At 37.0% G+C, this 25,970-nt stretch overlaps 1 protein-coding gene across 2 annotated transcripts in view; it reads right to left on the bottom strand.

The window, feature by feature from the left end:
* ARHGAP15 (Rho GTPase activating protein 15) overlaps positions 1-25,970 on the bottom strand; it is a 619,910-nt gene that overhangs the window by 542,918 nt on the left and 51,022 nt on the right. For both annotated transcript variants that reach the window (XM_030327812.1, XM_030327811.1), the window contains exon 3: positions 2,611-2,679. In XM_030327812.1, coding sequence (XP_030183672.1) covers positions 2,611-2,679 — 69 coding nt within the window. The remainder of the gene's footprint in view (positions 1-2,610; positions 2,680-25,970) is intronic.

The raw sequence follows: 25,970 nt of genomic DNA, 5'->3' as shown, positions 1-25,970 counted from the left end.
CTCACAGAACATTTCAATGAGGTAGCAAACAAATAAAAAGAAATTGTATAATATGCCACATGGTAGCAAGTTCTATGGAGAAAATAATTTAGGGTAAGAGAAAAAAGTGTGATGGAAATAGTGGATTTTCTTGTTTGTTTATTTGTTTTTAAGGAATATTATGAAAGATCCATCTTTTTTTAAGTTTACTTATTTATGTTGAGAGAGAGAGAGTGTGAGAGAGCACCAGGGAGGGGCAGAGAAAGAGACAGAAAGGATCTCAAGTGGGCTCCATGCTGCCAGTGCAGAGCCTGATGAGGGGCTGAAACTCACAAACCTGTGAGATCATTACTTGAGCTGAAATCTAGAGTCAGATGCTTAACCAACTGAGCCACCCACATTCCCTGGAAAGACCCATCTTAAAAGATGATATTTGAATAGAGATTCCAAGCAAATGAAGAATAAGCCTTGCAAGTTTCTGGGCCCAAAATAAATGATTTTGTACCAGGCAGAGGAAAGAGCTGGTATAAGGGTCCTGTGAGAGAAGTAAGGAGGTCGGCTTGGCTGGAGCAGAATGAACGAGGAGAAGAAGGAGAAAGGTGAGGCCAGAGCCATAGCTGACACCTGTAGAATCTGGTGAACCCAGGATGATTTTTGGTGTTTTCCCTGGAAGATGCTGGAGGCCAGAAGGAATTTGAAGTAAGCAGTGGCATCACCTAACTTACATTTTAACAAGATCACTCTGGCTGTTATGTTGAAAATAAAACGTAGAAAGCAGGGGTAGAAGTGGCATGTTAGTTGGAGCCGATTGCGTTCAATCAGGTGAGAGATGACATAGTGAGAAGAGAGCTGATTCTGGATATATTCTGAAGGTAGAGCAAACAGCCTAACAGACGTTTAAGTTTATTTCATGAGAAAAACAAAGGAGACAAAGATGACTTTAAAAGTTTTGACTGAAGAACCTGGAAGAATGGAGTTAGTTTACTCCATCTAGTAAAATGGAGCAGATTGAAAGTAGCAAGTTTGGGAGAACATCAGGATCAGGTTAGGATATGTTAAGTTTGAGATGTATGTCCGATATATAAATGAATATGCCACAATATATAGTACTAGAGTTTAGAGCAGTGGTCCATGCTGGAGAAGTGGTTAGTGTAACACAGTACATAAAACCATAGCACTGAATGATACACTGTAGGGAAGAAATATAAAGAAAAAGAAGTTAGGTTGAGCTCTAAGACGAAGATGAACCAGCAAAGGAAATGGAAAATGGATGCCTATTTAATTAATTGGAGACCCGTGAGAAAGTAGTTTACTGGTACTTATATAAGGAAAATACTTCAAAGAGACATCAGATGGGTTAAATTCTCAGATCTAATGAAAGAAATGAGACTTTACCAATGGATTTAGTACTATGGACAAAATTGATGACCTTGACAGGAGATTGGTGGTTGGGATAAAAGCCTAAAAAGGGGCGCCTGGGTGGCTCAGTCAGTAGAGCATCCGACTTGGGCTCACATCATGATCTTGCTCCTCGGGGGTACAAGCCCTGCATCAGGCTCCATGCTGACAGCTCAGAGCCTGGAGCCTGCTTCAGATTCTGTGCTTCCCTCTTTCTATGCCCCTCCCCCTGCTTGCACTCTGTCTGTCTGTCTCCTGTCTCTCAAAAATCAATCAATAAATAAATAAACATTAAAAAAAATTTTTTTAAGAAGCCTAAATTGAGTTGGTTCAACAGATAAAGGAGGAGAGAAATTGACAACAATAGAGGTAGGCAATTCTTGTAAGGAATTTTTATTCTAAGGCAAAGAAAGTAATACAGTGGAGATGGGAGATCTAGAACATGCAAAATTAAAGAACATAAGAGAACTGAGCTAGATAAATAAACATTTTTGGTGCTGAGGATGAGAAAGCCCAAAAAATGAACTTCATTCATTTTACTTACAATGTTTCGGGCATTCTTCTAGTCATTAGGATACAACAATAAAAAAAAATGGAAACAAAAAATTCCTGCTTTCACAGATTTATAATCTGCTGGTAAGGGATTAATTTTTTTCTTAAAAAAATTGCCAAAATTTTCAGTAAGCCCCAAATAATCTCTGCTTCCTGTTATTCACAGCCCAGTGTAGTCCTTTCTCCTTGAGTGTGGACTGGATTTAGTGACTTAATTCTGACCAAGAGAATATGGAAAAGTTGACAGGATATCACTACCATGACTAGGTTACAAGAGATTTTGCCTTCTATCTTGCTAACAGAATCCCTTGCCTTCTCAGTTTGCATGCTTTGAAGAAGGAAGCTGCCATACTGGCAAAGTCTATGTGGCAAGAAACTAAGAGCAGCCCCTGGACCACATCCCTGAAGGAGCTGAACCCTGCCAACAGCCATGTGCATGAACAGGAAAGCCAATGGCTTCCCCAGTCAAACCTTCAGATGTGACCCCCAATTCTGACTTAACGTGTGATTGCAATCTTTTGAAAGACTCTGAACTAAAGGACTCTGCTAAGCCACACCCAGATTCCTCACCCACATAAACAGGAGATAATAATGTGTACGGTTTCAAGTTGGTGAGCTGGGAATCATTTATTCTGCAGCAGTAGATAAATAATACAGTATTGCAGGGAAATCATCACTTACCAATTGTTCCAATGGAGGAATGACATCTTTCAAGACATGTTGTGAATGATTCCTCCTGTGTCGGGATATCTGCAAAAATATTGACGTTAGATATTATTATATTATTTTTCTCAAAACAAGCTTTAAATGATTTAAAAGAGCATATTTTAGTAAAAGTACAGAGATACATAACCATATTCAGATTCATTCAAGAAGTCAAAGTAGATATAAAACGAAAAGTAAATGTTTTGGACGTTAACTAATTTGAATTAAATGTGTACTCAAAGACGGCTGGCTGCAACAATATCTCCTGTTCCACATACTCTTTTTACCATGTAACCTTGATACCCTTCCTCGCAAGTGGTGGGTCTATGTTCTTTCATTTTGAAACTGGGAAGAGCTTTATGGCTGTTTCAATTAAAAAAGTATGGCAGAAGTAAGTGACACTACATGATTTAAAATATTAGAGCATAATAATGTCATGTTCTTTTAGAACCCTCTCATTTGGAAAATATTCACCATGTTGTGATGAAGCACAAATCATCTCACACAGAGAAAGCACAAGGAGAGGCTTAAGGTTTTCTGGCTAAGAGGCTAGCTGAAGTTTGAGCTACCAACCGCCAGTCATAGGAATATAGTATTTTCTGATGTTTCCCTCTGCCAGCTATTGAGTCACCCCCCACCACCACCATGTTTCAAGACCTAGTAGAAGCCTCAAACACTGTGTAGTAAAATAGGCTGTTCCCGATATGTCTTATCTGAATTTTTGACCAAGTTCTGTCAGCATAAAAAAAAAAATCAGTGTTTTATACCTCTATATTTCAGGGTGAGTTGCAATGCTGTAATAGTAACTGGAACAAAATATTTAATATTGAAACACTTTGTGTTTATTATATGAGCTCAGCTTTTTCGGAGCCAATGTTCTATTAATTTTCATGTCTTCTTCTACAGATGTATTTAAACACACAATAATAAATAGCTAAGTGTTTTAGGAACAGCATTTTAAAAATGCCTTATTGTTGTTTCTACCAAAGCATCAAAGGCAGATTCTATAATAAAACAAAAAGAGAAAAAGAAGGAATTTATAATGAAATCCTGTATTGTTTTATAACTTCAACAGAAGCTATAATTAATAATACTATTTTACTAGATAGGAATTTTCCAGTATTTTACATGAACAAGAGAGAGGAGGGTAGGGAAAGGGGGACAGGACAGGGAAGTAGGAAAAGAAAGAATGAGAGAGAAAGAGAAAGAGAGAGACTGGGGGATGAGTGTGAGGTATTAAAGAAATAAAGTGGGTCTGCCAAGTGCCTAGAAAAGAACTTTGGGTGTCTTTGAATCTGGTTACTGGCACATGTAACTGACTGAAGGAATTAAATCAATGTCTGTTAAGATTTTGAGAGAATTGTATTACCAAAGAAAACAGAAGCCTGACCTAAAAAAACCTGTGACTCCATACAACCCTTGATCCCCATGTTTGCCCCACAAAACTGCATTATGAAGGCAGTACAACCTCCAAGGAAACCATTCTCTTCAAAGCTCACTTTAGATGCGGCCAGTGGGGGATAGCAGAGAAGGAAGAGCCTTGTGGAGAGCAGCGCCAGAAACCTTGGAGAACAATGGACATTGGGAATTATCCCAGAAAGGAGAGCCAGGAGAGCCAGGAACTGACTCTGCGGCCAGGGCAAGGGTCTCACAGGGCCTGCCCAGCAGGCTTTAATGATCATTCCTTCAAGTGACTGTTGGCTGTTTACCATTTATTTCCTTTACAAATGAGAGTCTTTTGTTTGCTTGTTTCCTGTTATGGAGTTCTTGCTCCACCATTGCCTGTTGGATGTGATGGGAAAAACAGAACAAAGAACTTATTTTTCAAGTTCTAAACCCTTAACCCCCTGGAGAAAAATTGACCTGATGGAGAGAGTTATGTTTATCACCAGCTATGCTGATATTGGAGTTTGATGTGGCAACTGCATTAGAGTTTTGGTTGTCTTCTTTGGGGAGGCGGAAAGATATTGGAAGGCAGATGTGAATTGATATACGGTGAAGGGGAGGGAGGACTGTGACAAACCCTGATGCTTCCTCACCAAAATTCTGTCCTTTTTCTAGGGCACATACCTAGACTGCATTTCTCAGCCTGCCTTGCAGTTAGGAGTGGCCACAAAACTAATTCGGACCAATGGGATGTGAGCAGAAACAATGCGAAGCTCTCTCAGTTGAAGGCTACTAAGCAGTGAGTGCTTTCCCTCTGTGTTCCTTCTTTCTTCATATGCTGGCTGGGAGTAAACATGGAGAGAGGCCCTGCAGGACGATGAAGGTGCAAGATGGACGAAGACTGAATCACCATGTGGAGAAAAGCCAAACATAGGCCAGGAAACTCATTTTGTATTAGTTAATAAACTTGTTATTTTGGAATAATTTTATACTTAGAGAAAAGCTGTAGCAAGAGAGCTCCTGTAGAATTCTAACTGCAATGTAGTGAGAAATAAACTTCTATTTCTTGGAGCCATTGTGTATTTCAGAGAATTTTACAGCTGCTAGCATTACCCTAAATAAAACCACGATAGTTGATCTAAATTCATTTTGAAATGAATATATATTATATAGTATATAGTATAATTATACACATTATTTAGTGTATATTATATAGTATATGTTATACATTATATTACATATTATTATATATGATATTCATATAAATTTGGTATTTAAGCTTTTTTAAGGAACCAGGCACTTATTTTATACTGCTATACATTTGGAACTTACTTCTCTTAACTCTTAGTCATTATATTAAGATTTATTACCTTCACTGAAAATTTTATATGTCTTACATTCAATTTACAATGGTGGAAGAGTTCTGGGATTTTTGTTGTTGTTGTTCCATTTCTTCGAAACCTGTTGGATTTCCAGTCTTTAGTCCTGTCTTCGGCTAAAAATCATTCTCTTTGCATATAAAACATCTCAAGCTTTAAATGTTAGAGAAAGTAGTATCAAGCAAATGTCTCTACAATACTGATGAATAAGCACTGGGCATTCTCTTATATCAGCCTTACCATTTCTTCTATGGCTAACCCATGCCTTCCTTTGTCCTACCACTACTAGATTTTGATGGGTGTACTGGCCCATCATCCTCTCCATATTCTCTTCCAGTTGCTATAGAAAGTTTTCCTATAAGACAATGCTTTAAGATGTGTCGTGTATGTATTGCGAGAGGCACAAGAGATGATTTTAGCTGATGAATGTTTTAATTTTAGTTATCATTTACACAGTCTTAAGGTTTAGCAGAAAAACCTATCACATAAAGACATTTAACTGGTATGAATATATTTTCCATTAAAATAGAGTATAAATGATACAGTTAAACAAGTAATATGTAGTATGCAACATGAACATGGAAAAAAAAAACCTACAAACGTAGTAAGTGAATGACTGAAATTTGGGAAAGAAGTTTTAATGAGAATTCAGAACAGAAATGACCAGTTACTGAGCACATCTTTAGTTCACCCTTGAAGGGAACTGTTGGGTCCATGGTATAGACAAGAACTCGAATTGAAAAATGGTACAGTATTATTGTCTGTAAACATGTATTCAGTGCTTATTATTTGTCAGGCACTGTTCTAAGTATTTTACATAAATTAACATACTTAATTGTCACTCCTTTTTCATAAATGTAGAAACGCAGACACAGACAGTTTCAGTAACTTTAAAAATCCAGAGCTAGTCAAAGGCAAGGGTGTTGTTTAACCAGTATCTAAGCCTTTAAATATTGTACTTTATTGCTTTGCCAGGGATATAATGTATACGCATAAAGGCAGTCATTACATTCTTGGGGAACTACAAAGTTGAGATTTCCTGCATGCATAAGGGGATATTTCCAAGGTACAAATTTGAGTCAAACTTACAAATTTGTACATGTTTACACAGGAAGCTAGAATCAAGTTTCAAATCTGGTATGAATCATCTTAATTTTCCTTTAGGGAAAGTAATATTGCTTATCATTCCTAAATCAATAAGCTAGCCAATCTATCATGTTCAACCAAGTTATGGAGATGCAGAGGAAAAAGAGAACTTTCATCACCTGTCTTTTGCTTTAATGCTCTTCTCGGTTAAGCATTAGGCACAGAAATGTGTTATCATCCCAAATCAGATTACTCTGACTGAGACTTATGATTTAGGAAATCTGGATCCAAACCTGCCTAGTTGTTATACACAGATATGACAAAAAGTTAAGATATTCTAAGACAGCTGTTGTTATGTAATTTACTTAATTGAAATAATAATTTAAAGAACACTTGAGGTCAATCAAAACTTTATGAGGTAAGTTTGAAGGAAACAAAGGCTCTCCTAAGCCATATGTAGTATAAAATAACAGAAAATCTTATAGATTTGTACATGTTTATCTATCAATAGCTTATTATTAGTATCTGAAAATTTTGCTAATTTTTACAGGACACTTTCTTGAAAAACATTTCTGCCTAGGACATCAGATGTTCTTATTAACCATTCATTTAGCCAGTAAACATTTCTTGTTTAGTACCTAGTAGTTTCTAATAGTAGATGCTCAAAACATACTTGTTTGTCGATGTTATGAAATACAGCTAATGCTAGTATTGCAAAAAAGAGTACTTCATTTTGGACAGTCCTAATTTTTTCTCATGAACTTCAGGACTTTTTAAATGTATCTGATACCAAAAACCTATGTTTTGCTCTGTGAATTACTTCTGGAAACATTTCAGAGTATTAGCAATGGTGGGCTCCATTTTTCAATCTTAGATCCTTCTTACTTTTGCAGGAATTCTTTTAATTTTTCTTTTTTTTAGGGTTTATTCATTTTTCAGAGACGGAGAGAGACAGAGCATGAGGGGGAAAGGGGCAGAGAGAGAGAGAGAGAAAGAGAAAGAGAGACAGAATCAGAACCTGAGCTGTCAGCACAGAGCCCGATGTGGGGCTCAAAGTCACAGGACCATGAGATCATGGCCTGAGCTGAAGTCAGACACTTAACCACCTGAGCCACCCAGGCATCCCTGTGGGAATTCCTAAGTAACCATTAAATTTGGAAAACTTGAAGAGCAATAATAATATCAGTAGCTTGATACTTTAATACATTATTTTCTCTGTGAGTTACAGAAGCATTTCTTCTGAGGAAGGCTTAAAATATGGCTTTTATGTATGTTTGTTCTTTCTTGTTTCCAAATGTTCTGAAATAGTATATAGATCCTTCCTCTAAACATAAGTGGACATATATGTATGTCTACCACATATTTATCTAAGTGTCCACAGCCTGATTTTTTTTCCTAGTTTTTACACTCTTGCATTATGAAATGTTGGTTTCAATACTATTTTCCAACTCCCACAGCCTGATTTTTTTTACTAGTTTTTACACTCTTACATTATGAAATGTTGGTTTCAATATTATTTTCCAATTCCCATTTGAGAATTTTATGAATTGCTACTTTTCAATTTATTTCCAGTATTTTGTAAAAAGAAACCTTAACCATTTAAAGTATATCTGGCCTATGTACTGAGAATGTTACTTCAGGGGCTCCTGGGAGGCTCCGTGGGTTAAATATCCAACTTCAGCTCAGGTGAATTTGAGCCCCATGTCAGGCTCTGTGCTGACAGCTCAGAGGCTGGAGCCTGTTTCAGATTCTGTGTCTATCTCTGCCCCTCCCCCACTTATGTTCTCTCTCTCTCTCTCTCTCTCTCTCTCTCTCTCTTTCTCTCTGTCTCTGTGTCTCTCAAAAGTAAACAAATAAACTTTAAAAGAATGTTACTTCACAGTTTGTTTCAGAGTGGACTCCATATGTCTTAACTATTTTCTGTCACGGTATTCTGCATCTTAAACAACTGAGCTTTACCAATAAATACCTGAGTTGTTGGCAGTCCCTCCTCTGAAGAGAAGAAAAAGTGAGGCCTTATCTTTCTGCAATGATGCCATCTTCCTATTGATTTATAATGCTCAGTAAATAGGGATGATTTGTAGCTACCATTGGGAAAAAAAATCTTGAAATACAAATGACTTCTGACATGGATTTTTGGGACCCCATATCAGATGAATATATCACTGAACTACTTTTAGATCAGATGAGTTTCTCCTTCTTTGTTTCCACCTACTAGTCTCCCCACTCCTTCTTGGCCCCTTCTCAGGTATGTTAGCTTCATAATTGTGCAAAACAAAGTGGAAGAATGTAGTACTGAGGGTGTGCAATGCATAGTTTTCTTTAAATTCCTTTTTGTTCTTACTATATACATCATAATTAAGTTTTCTAGATACGTTTTCCACCAAAAAGAAAAATTAAAAAGTCATTTTTTGGAAGTGTCTTCTTTTTTTCCCTTCCATTTCTTCTTCATTCTAATCTATTTAAAGAATATGAAACTGATGGGTGGGACTAGTACTTGGTATGAAGTAAAAATAACAGAATTTGGGCATATTATTTTCCTGGTATAGGAAGGTCTCCTATGAAAGTTATACATAAACATGAAACATTCCACATAGCTCTGATTTTAAATAGATTACCATTTTTGATGAACGTTTATATCTTGTGGCTTAGAGTTGAAATAAAAATCGCTTGAATAAAAGCATTAGTTTGCTCCAGCATTTTCCCAGACACGTACATTTTCTGAGGCATACCACCCATTAGCAACCTCCCTGGATACTTGGATTTAAAAACAGAAATAAATTTGTGGTCAAGTGTAGTTGTTATCTTCACAGTTTCTCAAAAGCTCCCCCCAACTCCTTCAATATATCCCAATTCTTATGTTCAAATCTTCATTTGTTTGGCCAAATTCTTTTTGTTTTAAGCTGTTACAACCAGAAATTAAGAAAAGTTCATTTAGTTGTTACAATATAATAAACATCAACCTAAATGATGGCTGCATTTTTTAAATCATGTGTATGTGGGAGATAACTGCTTTGGATGGAAAAAAAAGATAATATATGAAGATATTATCCTATCATGCATTTAATCTTCTAATTTTGCCCGTTGGTGGAGACATGCCAGTTCACACATGTAAAATCATAATTACTCATCCACTAACTATATGTATTTTTCATATTCTTAATAGGAAGTAATGACATTAACCATAGAGAAACCAATTTCTTCTGTCTTGTTCCTTTTTAATGTACCACATGTATATTACTTCACATTTAAGATCGCCTCCTCCCTCTGCCCGTGATATCATTCAATTCTCATAGTGGGCACTCATAAGCAAATGCTCCCCTTTTTGTTTGTTTGTCTCTTCCATAAGCCTCTTTTGCTCTATCTTGTCAGTCAGAAATCTGACACTCTTTATTTCCCTGCAGGAAATAAAAGGGAAAGATTCAAAAACACTCTGGAGGACATATTAAAGTTTTTCAGGTTTGTTGTTCGTTTTTTATTTTTTCAGTTTGTTGACTATTCTTTGGTCAGCATCTGGGCCATCTGTGGTGTTCACCAGCCTTTCAATCCTGGGCCAGGTCTAGGTGAGTTAAGTTCAGCTTCAACCACACTTTATTATCTCCCAGATAGCCAAAGAGAAGCACCTGCTGGAATGATTTAACTTCTTAATATTTCTCCCTTGATTTATTTAGTCCCAAACACATGTTCCTCCAAGAAGAAAATCAAACTACCTTACACCTTCCTGTTGAAATAAAAAGTAGTTATATAAAGTGCACACAGCCTTATTTGTTGCTAAATACTGTTTCCTTTAGTTCTCTCATTCCTTTTTTCACGCTTTCAATAGAATGTTTCTCTCCAAGAATTTTTTTCAGATTGAGAAGTGTCATTCACACGGACCTTGGACACACTAGTATTTTAGGCTTTTAAAACATGCTCTTGAAATAAAAAGTGCCAGAGCCAGAAACACAGCTATACCTGAATAATACAATTTCCTACATTTTTTTCCTGCAGAGTACATTTATGTGTTGTCTTTTTAGTTTTTAGTTTACTTTTTTCTCTGTAGGTTCATTCGTATTTAGGCATGAATTCCAAATTGATAGGGCAAACTATGTGCTAAAATAGACACATAAACATTTTATTCTACTCATAATACTATCATTGGTATTAAATGTAAGGCATTGCATACTTCGTTAGAGCCACAGCTATAAAATTACTATTGTTAGCACATAATATAGCTTACTTAAAACCTCCTTTATTCTTCATAACAGAGCTATTACTCCATTGATAAAAAACAAAAATAATAGAATACCTGGGCCAAACTGACATTCTCTCCACAACTGCAAGTCATGTTATCTTTGAAATAAAAAGATTCAAGACAGCAGAAAACAATACCAAGAAAACTATCTCATAAACACCTCAAAACAAAGGAAAATGTTACACAAACAATTATTGAGGCCCCAGATTGTTAAAATGGACTACCTAGTTTAGCCAAATTATAAACAAATCACCATTTGACTATGTTGGACAGAAACAACATATACCTAATTTTATAATGTTTAATGGTCCAAAAACTCTGAACAAATTAGAATCAAGTTTTATTTTCAGTCTCAAATATAAAGTCTCTTTCATTGACCTAAAGTGCTTAAGTTGAAATATTGAGTTTACGCCATACTTTTTCAGGTATATGTTCAATCACTAAAGAAGAGGTTCTATCATTTGGAAAGTAATCCATAATATGTCGTTTGATCCATGAAAAGTAAAGTGTGACAAAGATATTTACTCATACTGAGATTTCTATAGTCTGCTGACACCTTTCCTCATACATCATTATTTCTTAATGTAAAGCTTGGACATGTACTAACTCACTGAAAATGCTCTGCCTGTGTGTAAAGGTCACTTCTACAAGCATTGCGGGAGGCAAAGCTTTTCATAGCTGTACCATTCTTTCAAGATTTAACAGGTTTTTGGTCAAATATCTAAAATATGCACATGAAGACTCTCGGCAGCTTCAGGCAATATCTATTAATTGTATCTTTCCAGTTTCCTTTCTTTATGTATTCTTTGAGGTTTTCAGAGACCCCAAACTCACCTTCTGCTGCCGAAAAAGCAGATTTAGTTCTGAAGGTTAATCCAACTCAGCAGGATTGAAGGATGGCACTTTTCCTTGGTCGTAAGTATGTTGGCTCAGGCCAGACAGCTGTTAGGACATTCTCCTCTGGGAATCGTGCCCTCAACACCCACCGTTGATGCACATACATGGTCTACTGGCTGCCGACTTCCGTGCCCATCTGCTCAAATGGCATGGTGCCCACTCACAAGTTGGCTGGATCCTTGCCCTTAGTGTGTAGATGCCAGGCAATGATGGGTTTAGATGGGCAGCCTGCATAATACTACAAGTGACAATTTTTTTCTTTCTGTCTCTACAATATCTGTCCTCTGTGCCTTCTCTGAAAGGGAAACTCGTGTTTTTCCACCTTTGATTGTACCTGTGAACACTCATAGCCGTCCTCAGGTAGATGTGCAAACGTACCCAACCTGCCACCACTAGTAAGATGAAAGAGAGGAAAGGATCCACAGAGCCCCAGATGACAAGTTCTAACACTGAAATGGGTTGGATTGTGAAAATCCCGACCACCTGGAGTCTGTCAGAAGAAATTTAGCATGGGTGTAAGTGCAGCAGACCTCTCACAGATAGCAATGGCACCAGTAAATAGTTTAAGTTAGAGCACTTTTTGCCTGTCACAGCCCCAGCACAAATTACTTGCCTTGTACTGAAAAGGCACATACAACAGTAAATGAAATAAATCACGCAAAAAGAACAAGCCTAACGGGAACACGATTTATATGCTGGGGCGGGGGGGAGGGGCAAGGGTGCAAGCTATGATACTCAGACCTCAGAAATAACCCTGACCGGAGGTCCTAATGGAAAGAAAAAGAAACAAAAATAGCATCTCTCTTTCCAATCTACAGCAAACCCATAGAGAGGAATAGATTGGCATAGGAGGTTGTGACTTTAATGATCCAAAGCATATGAATGCTTGTTAGCAGACAGCAGACAGACATAAGTAAGAACAACAGTAATGGCTACATCTGCATCCTGGCCTACGGCACTCAAACCAATCAGGCGGCATTGGAGAGCAGTGCCCGAAGGTATGTTCAAGCCACGCTTTCCTTGTGTGTTTATTTAAGGGTGATTGAATTCAGGGTGTTGTCAGTCTGCCTTGGAGAATGGTTATCCAATGTGTAGGCATGATCTTTCTCCCTGAATGTGCTCTGTTGAGTGAGTTAGTTATGTGTGACTACTTGCTCTGTCCTAGTCTTTATACAGTGCCAAAATCCTCCAGTCCAAGTTCCAAAGGAACAGGGCCTAAAAACTTTTGGCTCCAGAATCAAATTAGGCTTCTCTGCTTCCCTAGCCAGAAATGCATAAATACCCAATGGCCAAAACCAAAGAATTTGACATTGTGGAATGAATAGAGCTGTCATATACCACTAAAGTGTGGAAATATCTAGCGTTTGAAGTCAAGACTAGTTCAACATCTTCAGTAATCAGAACAGACTTCTTTGGACACCTTCATGGGTTAGTCTGGCTTTTGAGCGAGAATGTTTCTGGCAAGCTACTGATTCCAGATATCAGAAATGCAAGAACATACGGTTTATAAGAGAAAATCTGCCATTTTTTTGCATCAAAAAATTCTCAAAGGCAGCACATTTTCATAAAAGACAAATCCCTCATCCTGTTTTCCTCATTGACCTTCAAGTTAGCACCACTTGCTTAGATGTATATACTTTAAAAAGAACTAAACAAAGAAGAGTAAGTTGGAATACTTGGAAAAATAATATTTATGTGAAACTCAGCTTGGAATTATGTGGGGGAGTTTCTGGTAAAAATAGACAATAGGTATAATCACCTAAAACTCCTCAATCATATTACTAGGCTGTGATTGTCAGTGTTCCCAGAGCAAATCATTTTCCTCATGATTTATCATGCCTTGAGGGTAAAACAGTAAGAATTACATACTACCAATTTATTGAAAATGAAGAAAAGCAGATGTCCTCTCTAAGGAATCTTGAGGGTAAGAATTATGTTTTACTCATCTTTAAATCCACCGAATTTAGCATAGTGAGGAATGTATATTACAGGATTGGTCATTCCAAACTTTATATTGAACCTCTTTATACATGTGACCTATTATTTCATTCCATTAACCAAAACTTTCAATAGCCTATAATGTCTTCTTTAAAGTATCTCATTGGAAACATATTCATCATTCTCTTCAAAAGTCAGTGATATTTTCCAGATAAACTCTTATAATTTCTCATAGGAGATTTGCTGTCTTTTCTTACTGAAATAAGTTCAAATTTTCAAAATGATCCCTTCATTAGTCGACAGTTGAAATAACCAATACTGGTGGATGATAGCTCATTGATCTTTGTAGTATATATGATACTTGGGGCTCAAGTTCCTCTTCTAGAGGGAAAAACTGATAAGTTATATATAGATATAGATAAGTGTGGATATAGGTAGATAGATATATTTCTGCTTTTAAATAGCATTACATAATCATGTAGATTATTATTCTGAACAATTCTGTGTTCTGCTATCACTTTATCTCTTGACACCTGTATTCCCTCAAATGTAAAATATGGCATAGCATAGTACTTATTCCTTATAGGATTACATTAGGAATGAAAACATTAATACATATACAGATTCGGCCACATGGTAAGTCTTCATCGTTATAAATTCCCCTGTATCAATTGTATCATTCCTTTTCCAGTAGTCCTTCTAACAAATATATTCTAGTAAGTAGGCAATTAATATTAAGCCGATATATTCATAAATCTTCAACGATTCTAGGGTACCTGAGTGGCTCAGTTGGTTGAGTGTGGAGTGTGGAGCCTGCTTAAGATTCTCTCTCTCTCTCTCTCTCTCTCTCTCTCACTCTCTCTCTCTCTCTCACACACACACACACACACACACACACACACACACACACACTTATGCTCTCTATTTATATGTCTAAAATAAAAAATAAAATCTTCAATGATTCTAGAACTCTTTTAAAATGATTTGTCTCTTTACTTTAAGAAATCCCAATCATTTCCAGTTAGGATATTTTGAAAATATTTTGTTAGAAAAACCTTTAAACACTCAAGGAGAAGGGGTTTCATTGGGCATGCCCTCCAGGAGGTGAAAGACTTGGTGTAATTTTAGAATTTGCCTCCCACAATCCCACCTCTAGCCCTCAGTAAATCATGTCCCTCCCACAAGCAAAACATATCATATCCTCCCATGATTCCAAAGAGTGTCATCCTATTACAGCATCTCCTCTAAGTCTAAAGTCTCATTATATAATCAAAATCCCACTCTCTCATTGGCTCAAAGACTAAAACATACGTACCTAAATCCAGTTTTGAAAGAGGTTGAGCTTCACTGAGATCAGCCATTTAGTAGTAAAGATGGGAATCAAATAGTTTGTTTCTATAACTAGTGGTGTGCTATCCATGCTATGAAGTAGTTATGATTATTGCCCTCGCTGCATAGACAATAAATCCAAGAACAGTGAGAAAAGACTATAAGTTAGTAAGAATCAGAGGCTGTTGGTTAAACTAGAGTCATGCGACTCAAAACCTCATACATTCTGACTCCAAATCTTTTAAATGCTGAAGCTACTGGCCCTCAAAGTGGATACTCAACAAATGCTGGTTGCCTGACCATCACACTGCACTGCTTGCAGATTAAAGTATGCAATAATGTTTATCATACTTTCCCTCAGTTATTTTACACCTAAGTTCCTATTTTCTATTTTCATCATATTTCATAGAAGGAATCTTTATAGTCATCTTAAACATTAGCTGAGACGAAATAATAATAGCAATGTTTTAGAAATGAGGAAGATGAATAGACTAAAGACATAAAATTTACCACAATATCCACTCAAAAATAGTGCTACAGATTTGTATTTGGTGAATCCTGGAACTGGAAAATGCCTTTCTGTTCTAGATACCATACCATACCACACCATAAAGATTTTAGAATGCATTTCTAGTTGCAAGTGGTAGATTGGTCACATACCTGATCTCCCCTATTTACTAAAATCAGAGTAAAAGAATAAAAATTTATGTATGGAACACGAGAGTGTGAGCAAAAGTGGATGACAGATCTCAAAAAGGTTTTGGAAGATAAAATGTATATGAAAAGGTAATTACTTTGTAAAACGAAAGAAGCTGCAACCTCAGTGTTTGCAGCTTGGAAGATGGGTGTTAATGACAAAATTTTCACAGCCCTCTCTCTCCCCACAGAACCTCCAAGAGGCTCATCACTCAGAAGCACCAGGTAACCTGAAAGACAAAGTAAAGATTGCCTACAACAGCCACCACCCAGGAAAGTTGGACTCTAAGGCTCACTTGTTCATTGCATGGCTGTTCCAGAGCTGCATCAGACAGACTTTGAACCAAGAATCTTCCAGAGTCTTGAGTCAGGGTCATTACAGAGGGCAGACAGGACTGAGTGACTGTGAACAAGGGGATTAAAGTTTACCTACTAAGCAATGGGACCCTCAGCTCCCATGGTCAACCATTGTCCCAGAAATGCCAGAGAAAAAAAATGTATCCCTTCATCTAGAAGACTTGAGGAATCTTCTCTGGAAGAGCAAATGGCTTCAAAGTCCTTCAGATCCTGAAACTTGAATATCCTCAGTGAAAAGCCTCTTTGTGTGCATTCTACATATTCTACAGAGAAGCTTGGCAGTCAACAAGCCCAGCACCTCAACTCCAAGCATACACAGAGCATTTTCGTGCCTCTCTTTAAAATATGTATATGCAGTCATGGGTCACAAGAAATTAATTACTATCTGATATAAAACACAATATTTATATACTGTATTTACAAATAATAATTGTATCATATAGAGTATATTATATAATACTATACAATTATATTATATATAATAAGTTATAATTACTATATTATATACTTCTTTATTGAGCACCATATATGTAAACAGCATTTTCTAAGTGGTGAATAAAATAACCTCTGATTTAAAGTTTTTGATTAAAGTCCCAAAATGGAAGAGAAATATCAAAATAAGCACACATAAAAAGGAACTCAAAATAAACAGAAATAATACCAAAAAAATTTTTTTAGTATTATTGTAATATCCTCAAGAGATAAGAAAATATATAGGATTCATAAAAACAGTAATAATAATAAAGAAAGGCACTGGAAAATTTAAAAATATAAATGAGTATACTTAACATAATTTTTGGAGGATACAGATGATAAATGTGTCAGGAAATAGTGTTAAAAACAGAGATGAATTATGAAAAAGAAGAAATAAGAAAATAATCTAGGATGTCCAACATCTGCCATATGGAAAAATCCAAAAAGGAAAAAAAAAATAAATGCATGGTAAGAACTTTTAAAATAAAGTACAAGAGAATGTCCCAGAATTTTATGATATGAGCTTTTTGATTGAAAGAGCCTACTAAGTATCTAGTGTAATAAATTAAGAAGTAGCTCATGCAACTTTATAGAAGTAGAAAGAATGAGAGAAAGATCACAGATCCCATGGAAAAGGATGGGAATCACAATGGTGATGGAATTTTCTAAAACTGACTGGAGTCTAGAAGTATGCTTTCAAAACTTAAGGAGAAAATATTATCAACCCAGAATCAGGTAGCCTGTTAAACTATCAATCAACAGAATTGAGTAAGAACATCTCCAGATATGGAAAGACTCAGAACATTTGTTTCCACCACATTCTTTTTGGGAAACTACTGAGGAAAATACTTTAGCAAAGTGAAGGATTTGACCAAGGGAAACAAGCCTTCAAAAATAAGATGTATATACACAGGAACAAAGAGACAAAATGAGAAGTTGTGTGTTCACAGATGTGTGTCGGGCCAGCAGAGACTTCAGCCCAAATTGAAGCAAGAAGATGGAAATAAATGGAAAGAAGATTTAAGAAAAGAAAAGAAAAGTAAAAAGGGGCAATATTATTTTATGTTTCAGTGTTTAGAAAAAGATTGATAAGAGTTTGACATATTGCTGGCATCTTTGGGAAAATTAGCTATAGATGTGACAAAATACAAGTAAATTAAATGAAGGCAATCATTAACTCCACAAAGGAAAGTTGAATCCAAAGGAATGATGGTTATACAATAATTCTTGGTTCAACTGCACATATTTAGAAAAACACAATAATGAAAACTAGCAATTGAAAAAAAATGTGATAGAGCTATAATGGAAAAAATTGAAGGAAGGGAAGTTAGAGTGTAAGAGAGCTAATATTAAACTATCATAACAGAAAATCAATGCATAATACCTAAAATAGATAAATCAGGAAAAATCAGTATATATATAGTGTCGAAAAATATGAAAGTTAATATAAAAAAGAATCAATAACCATAACAAAAAAACCAAAACTGTTGAAGGTGGTTGCCTCTACGAAGTGAGATTAATGAGTAAAAGAGAAGCCAAAAGAATGCTATGTTTAGTGACAAGTTTTGTAGACTAATGTCTTAAATTAAAATTTTCTTAGGGCTGCTGGGTGGCTCAGTTGGTTGAGTGTTTGACTTTGGCTCAGGTCTTGATATCGTGGTCTGTTGGTTTGAGCCCATGCGTTGACATGGGGTTGGGTCTGTGGGGTTGAGCTGCGTTGAGACCATGGGTCGTGGTCTGTGGGGTTGAGCTGCGTTGACAGCTTGGAGGCTGAAGCCTGCTTCGGATTCTGTCTCCCTCTCTCTCTGCCCCTTCCCTGTTCGCATTCTGTTTCTCTCACTCTCAAAAATAAACAAACATAAAAATATTAATAAAAAAATAAGTAAAATTTTCTTCAAATAGTCTTGAGAGAGAGAGAGAGAGAGAGAGAGAGAGAGAGAGAGAGAAAGGGAGCAGGCAATTACACCTAATTGGATAAATGCTCAACCAGGACCCTCAGCAATCAATCTACACCACAAAGAAGTCCCACTTGCCTATCAGATCCTAAACGCAAGTTAAATACAAAAGCAGTTATAAGTCTGATTCAGCAGGGAATAATTGTTACAGAATCACAATGGTAATAACCGGTGGATTCAAGCCCTGTGTTCACCACTGAACTGTGTGAATTAGGGCAAGTCATTTAAACTTTCTGCATCTAAGTTTCTTCATCTACAAAATGCAGACTATATCTTGTACCTCATGGAGTCAGGGGATGATTCAATGGGCTAATGCTGCTAACATGCTTATAAGAGCACCTGGTACATAGTAAATGCTCCGTAAAAGTTAAGTGTTATTATCAAAAGAACTCCTGAATTTTGCATGCTAACATAAGTCCTTTAAAAGTAAAGGCATCACCCTTTGAGCCTTCTAGGGTTTCCAGTTGACAATTTACCCTCTTATGCACTCACTAAGGGCAGTGAAACAATCAGGGTCAAAGGAGAAGGCAAGAGGAAATGGGGACCCTAGCCCCTCTCCTATTCCCTCTAGCTTGGCTTCCTCTTGTCCTGTGAAAACATTTTATGCAGACAAATGAGTCTTCCCAAACCAATAACCAAGGAATAAAATGCTTAGGTGTGCACTTAGTACCATGTTAGAAAGAAACATTTGTGCTATCATTTAACCAGATGTTTATCTTTCTGGACATTAAGTGGAAGGAATTGGGAAATCATCTCCCTGATTCTGTGACGTCCACAGAAAGCTTTTCATGTTTGTGCCTTTTATAGAAATCTGCAAAGAAAAAGAGAAAGCCCCTTTCACTAGCCACCTACTCAAAACCTTTTCATTTTCAAATCAAGGGAAGCTGCCAAAATTGTATTAATTTTTAAAAAATAACTCTCTCAGTAATGCTCCCCTTGGATGAATAAAGAGAGAGTCTAATTCCGAGCCCATTTTTTATCCTCCATTGTGTACACACCACAATGTACAAGTTAGCTCATTAGTGCTCTCGGCAAGGGCCATCATTTTTAAATGATCAAAGTGTTTGTTTGGGGAGAAATCAGTCACATAGAGTAATAGTTCCCAAACTGTGATCCTGAGCATTTAGAGGAGAGTCCTCTGTGGTTCATTTGGGAGATATTTTAAGGGAAATGTGAAGGCTAATAAAATATAGGACCAAGTGGGAATGGTTTGAAGATAAAGGGACATAGAATGGTCATTATATTGATTTGGGGACAGGGATCTGAAATCAGTGGCAGTTCAAAAATGAGAAATAAGAAATGTAAATCATCATGAATAAAACAGGTGCAAAATAAACCTAGGAATTGATGATTTAGGTCATATGCTAAAAGGAAAATTTTACAATACACACAAATTTTGTAATATAACTCTTAAAATGAAAACTATATATAGATAAACTTTAAAACAGAACACTTTAACTTAATAATTGTTCAAATAAGATTTTTCATAGAGCAAAAGGCAAATTCTTGCTCCTTAGAAATAGAGACGATTTAAATAGGAATTGCTAAGTTTTAATCATTAAACAAAGAAAATATGTTTTTGTTCGTAATTCATATTCTCAAGTTTCTCTGGTAATTTGTGGCATTACTGCTGATTTGATTTTCCTCATCTAGCCACAGTGAAAGACACACCCAAGTCAAGAAACAAGAAAAAGAAAAGTTGAGAGTTATTTTTGAAATTTTGGCCTCAAGCTCTATAGAAACTTAATGACAAATTTCCTGAAGGAATGTAAAAAGTATTTATTAAATATCCTATGGAGTGCCTGGGTGGCTCAGTCGGTTGAGTGTACAACTTCAGCTCAGGTCATGATCTCGCAGTTCCTGAGTTCAAGCCCCGCCGGGCTCTGTGCTGACAGCTCAGGGCCCAGAGCCTGCTTGAGATTCTGTCTCCTTCTCTCTCTCTGTCCTTTCCTCTCCCTCTCTCTCTCAAAAATAAATAAACATTAAAAAAAATTAAATATCCTTTATAGGAGTTTGGTTGTGAGCTATTAGACACATTGCAGGGACCTAGGGGACATTAATTTAGGAGTCTCTGTTGAAAGAAGAAAAGGAATAAGGTGGGGATTGGAAAGTGTTGGTGAAGCGAATGAATTTGGAGTTGGAAATTTTTTTAAATATAGATTTCATACATTTCTTCTAATTTGGGGAGAGAATACATTTTCTTCTAACATAATGAAATATCACTTAAAATTTCTGCTTCATGATTTATAAAACCCTTATGATACTAATAAAGGCTAAATAGATTTCCTACAATAGCAATTGGTAATGGAGGGTTGCAGTGCACGGGGAAGAAGGCAAAATTCATCCAAATCATAAAACAAGGGTATTTTCAAGAAAGAATCTCAATTCTTTCTGGAACTCCAAACATAGCTGAAGAAACACACCTATAAGTGACAACTGCTAATTTGCAGTGATTACAGGCTCTGGCAGCACTCCTAGAAGATATTACATAATCTAAAGGAGAGTGTATTTTGAAAAAACGCCTTCCATGTAATTATGACCTGCTCCCATCCTTTTCCTTGATTAAAGAAAGAACCAAAAGTTTAAAGCAATGAAAAATACCCAAAAAAGTTCAAAGTACATGAGCTCAAAGTACAATACTTTGAGCATTGTACTCAAAGTACAATGAGTACATTGAAGCTTTTTAAGCTTCAATCTGCCTTAGTAGTTAAAAAACAATGGAGCAAAGAAAGTTCCAATAAGGATAAAGTAATAAGAAGAGAAGAAAGTGTTTTTATTTTAAGGTAGAGACTATATGGAGCTCAGGTTAGTAACCCCACAAAACAGCACAATGCTTGGTATCTAGTAGGCATGAGAGAGATGTTGTTGAGTATTAAAGTATCAATAAAAACGTTCCACTTTATGTCTCAAAACAGTTTCATATATATCATCCCATTTCACAGGGGTGCCTCAGTGGCTTGGTTGGTTAAGCGTGTGACTCTTAACTTCAGCTCAGGTCAAGATCTCATGGTTTGTGAGATCAAGTCCTGCCTCAGGCTCTGTACTCGACAATGCAGATCCTTCTTAGAATTCTCTGTCTCCCTCTCTTTCTGCCCCTCTCCTGTTCTCTCTCTCTCTCTCTCTCTCTCTCAAAATAAACAAATTTTAAAAAGAGTAGTATTATGCAATATGAAGGAAACGGTTATATCCACTTGAAAGATAAGGAAATCAAGCTACAGTTTAAACGAGTATCTCTGGAGTGATTTTTTTTAATGTTTATTCATTTTTGAGAGAGAGAGAGCAGGTGAGGGGCAGAGAGAGGAGACACAGAATCTGAAGCAGGCTCCAGGCTCTGAGCTGTCAGCACAGAGCCCTATGCGGGGCTCGAACCCACAAACCATGAGATCATGACCTGAGCTGAAGTCAGGCACCCAACCAATTGAGCCACCCAGGCACCCCTCTCTGGGGTGATTTCCATAAGCAAACCATTGTGTTGAGTCCTACGTAGACCAGGTAGAATTACTATTATAATAAATATATTTCTTTTTTACTTACATCCAAAATATCATTTGATCTACAAAATCAACCTCTTGAACAGGTATCATTGATTACTAAACTGAGGCACAAAGATTTTAAGTAACTACATACTAGCTAGTTAGTCATCTGATCCTATACCAATGCACAATGTTTCCTCGAGGCCACAGACAGCAGGATCTGCCTCTTTTTCCATTGGACTATTGAATCCCAGAATGTCAGGGTGATGAATGGATGGGTCTTTGGATCAAGAAAACAGTCCTGCTTTATTCAATCCAAAGTCACCAGAGAGAATATTCAAGTAAGCTACATAGCTAAGTAAGTTTGTCCAGTTTGCTATCCCTTTATTGGCCACGCGGTGCTGTCCAATATTTTGAGGTCATATTTATACAGATAGACTTTCAGTTGATGCTAAAGGCACTTGTCCTTCAGATGTTTTCCTCACCAAACATCTTGCCTTCTCTTGAGTGTATACAACCCTTCACCCTGTCGAATGCTATTCTTTGCAACTCAGCTCACATGATATACTTCAAAATACAAGCAACGAGAGCAACAAGCTGCATCAGCGGCCATGTCATTTTGGGTTACATGTTTCTGTCCTTTATGACACTGCACTGCTGGAACGCTGACCTCCCTAGTTCAGTCCACTGCCATGGGCTACTAGTCAAAGAAAAGAAAGAGCGCTGAAGAGCAAGGACAGTCATAGCAGAGAAACTTCTGGTTTGCCTCATCTTACATTCCTGTCTCTTACCCTGCCGTGCCAACTTGAGGATTTATAAAAGACCTCCTTTTTATGTGATTCCAACTTTACACTTCAATTTAAGGACAGTGTCTTTTTCTTTTGGTAAATTTTGCTTCAAGTAAACAAACTTGTACCATGACAGCATTTTATCTTTAGCTTTGAAAAGGGGGGAATACAATCTAAAACAGAGAAATCTACAAAATGTTTTAGAGAGTCCTATTCCCACAGTCACACTGGAAATGAGTGACCCTTTCAGTTGCTTTACACTTATCTCCCATTCGTGTGCTCCTATTTCTTATCTGGTCCTTTTTAGATACTTAATATACTTGATTTTTTTTTCAAAGATATGTTTATTATCAGTACAAACAAAAATAGTAGTCCTTGATGGTGCCCACTGAAGTCATTTCCATTTCCTCATTGATCATTGTTCCCTTTACACAGAGGAAACATGGTTTAACCCGGAAAAAGAACTTAAATCTTTGTAATTCCAGTAACATGGACCCCTTTAAGCTGATAGTAATTAATCACTGGTTATGAATAAATAATTCATTCCTTATGAATGAATTACAGTATCTGACAATACCCAATAGGTCTACTGACTTTATCTTACATTTGTTGATCCTAGATTCTGAAGACCAGCTCTTCTAACAAACTTATTCATCTCTAGAGCCAGCCACACAGGAGCAAGTATATGTCAGTCCCACTGTCTTGAGACTCAGAGTTGGGGAGCAACCACCCTAAATCTCTGCTCTTAGACCTAAGTGTTGGATCTAAACCTGAGACCTCTTGTGACCCTTCCCTGTGTTCCATACGTGCCTCTAGTGTTGACTTAATCTATGATTGATTACCCATCTATGACAGGTAGTCTTTGCTACCCTGATCCTCCCCTATAAGGGAGAGTGCCATCTCAGAACCACACTTGGTTTCTGTATGGCTGCCTCCCCTGAGATCTTGCTCATTCTCTTTCCTGGGACTAGATTATATTCCTAGGATCCCTAGAACCTAGTGGAGGCCCTTCTATCTATGGACAGATCTCTTAGCACAGAATACCATCTCACCCAAATCCTTTGTGACCTTGTTCTTGTCAAGTGTTTGAACCAGCTGGTAAACACGGTTGCTTAAAACGTCTTTGGAGGTGCCTGGGTGGCTCAGTCCATTGAGCATGTGACTCTTTATTTTGGCTCAGATCATGATCCCAGGGTGGTAGGATCAAGCCCCACACCAGGCCCCACCCTGAGTGTGGAGCCTGCTTAAAATTCTCTTTCTCTCTCTCTCTCTCTCTCTCTCTCTCTCTCTCTCTCTACCTCTGCCCTCTCCCTTGCTCATGCTCTCTCTCTAAAATAAAAAATTCAAATTAAAAATTAGAAAAAAATGTCTTTGAGTTTCTTTTACTCTTAAACACTTGTCTTATCAGAACAAGTACCTGAAAATGTATTAATTTTCACCCCAGTAGAAATTGATTTTTCTAGTGAATGGCAGCAAGACAGAAAGGAAACCCCTACAAAGTTTATGAAGCCATGTGGAAGACATCATGTTGGTTCTGCAATAACTTGAAATTCTCTTCTCTCAATATCTCTCTCTCTCTCTCTCTCTCTCTCTCTCTCTCTCCCTCACACACACAGACAGACACACACAGACACACACACACACACACACACACACACACACACACATACACACACCCTGCATAGGGAAATGTTTATTAGAGAAAGTATTTAAAAAGTACACATTTTCCAAGACCTAGATGAACGACGTCTAGATTTTCTAAGATATAGAGGGATCTGGAGCTTTACAGACAGAATAGAGGGTGGACATCTCAATCTTCTTAATACAAGCTTACATTGCATGGTGTTGGGCTATTGGTTTCATAGGCTGAGTTTCAAAACAGAGGCTGGGCAAAAAAGGTCACTCTTAGTTTTAATTATTGTTATGTTTGTAGTCGTTGTTGTTACTTTAGCTTATATTTGGTACCCAATGAACAGTAGAAGCCAGATTTTTATTCAGAAGATCATCATTGGGTTCAATCAAGAATCTGGGGTGCCCGGGTGGCTCAGTCAGTTAAGTGTCTGACTTCAGCTTGGGTCATAAGCTCATGGTTCATGAGTTCAAGCTCCACATTGGGCTCTGCCCTGACAGCTCGAAGCCTGGATCCTGCTTCAGATTTTGTGTCTCCCTCTCTCTTTGCCCCTTCCCAACTCACACTCTGTCTCTGTCTATCTCTCTCTCTCAAAAATAAACAAACAAAAAAAGTTAAAGAATCTGTATTTTTAAAAAGCTCCCCAAGTGATTCTTGTGATCAGCCAAATTTTGTAACCACTGCACTAGGGAATGGTGATCATTTCGCTGGGTATCCTACATAACTACATGCACCCTCACATGGTATCAGAAGATATTTTCCATTTCAAGTAAGCCCAAGAGCCTACTTCTAGGATTTTGGTATCAGCCTCTGGACACTCTAAAGTCATTGTCAAAATAAATAAATTATAAACCAGCAGTCTCAGATTAGGAATGAAAAATAATGCTGAATAATACCATGGCTACAACATATTTTTCAGACTGAAAGGAAAAAAGGCCAGGAGAAAGGAGGTATCCTTGTTTTCAGTCCTGAATAACTGTCTGGGCTTGTCTTGTCCTTAAAAAATGATTAAGATAAAAGCATGTGAAGATAATATGGGGAATATCAGGAAAGGCAACTGGTAATGCCAAATCTAATAAAAAGGATATACTGGTGAGATTAAACTAAAGCTGATGAATCCATTGCACACACCTAGTTGACTATAAATAAAGATAAACCTCAAATAGTTTAAAAGGCAGGAAACACTTCTGAATGACAGCATCATTCACACATGTGCATCCTTATTCAAGGCCACATCATTGCTCTGTAACCTTAAGTTAGTTACCATGTTACTAAAATCCACAGTACAGGCACACAGATTAAATGAGACTATGTACATAAAGCACTGATGCCTAGCTCAGTTGATGTTATCTTTGTCTCTTCTTCCCTACTCCTCAAAGGAAATCCTTTCTACAGCAATAGAGACAATCACAGAAACCATACCTAGCATCCACCATCAACAGATTCATGCCCATGGGAGAAAGTGAAGATAGTTGTAAGAAGTCCTAAGGATAGTGTAGGGTACTGGCTAAGAACACAACAATAATAAATCCATTGCTTAGTAACATAAATAATATGTATTTATTAAAATAACTAGTTTCTAAAACAGAGAAAAATGTAGTGACATGAGAGGCATTACTTTATATTTTTGCAAATGTCTTTAATGTCTGGTTTAATAGAAGAGAGCATGAATATCACATCTGCTTCTTTGTTTAACCTATTGTGATATCACATG

The sequence above is a fragment of the Lynx canadensis genome, chromosome C1 (assembly GCF_007474595.2).
Source record: "Lynx canadensis isolate LIC74 chromosome C1, mLynCan4.pri.v2, whole genome shotgun sequence".
NCBI classification, from domain to species: Eukaryota; Metazoa; Chordata; class Mammalia; order Carnivora; family Felidae; genus Lynx; species Lynx canadensis.
The sequence above is the reverse complement of the archived record's forward strand: the minus strand, read 5'-3'. Positions and strand labels throughout refer to the sequence as shown.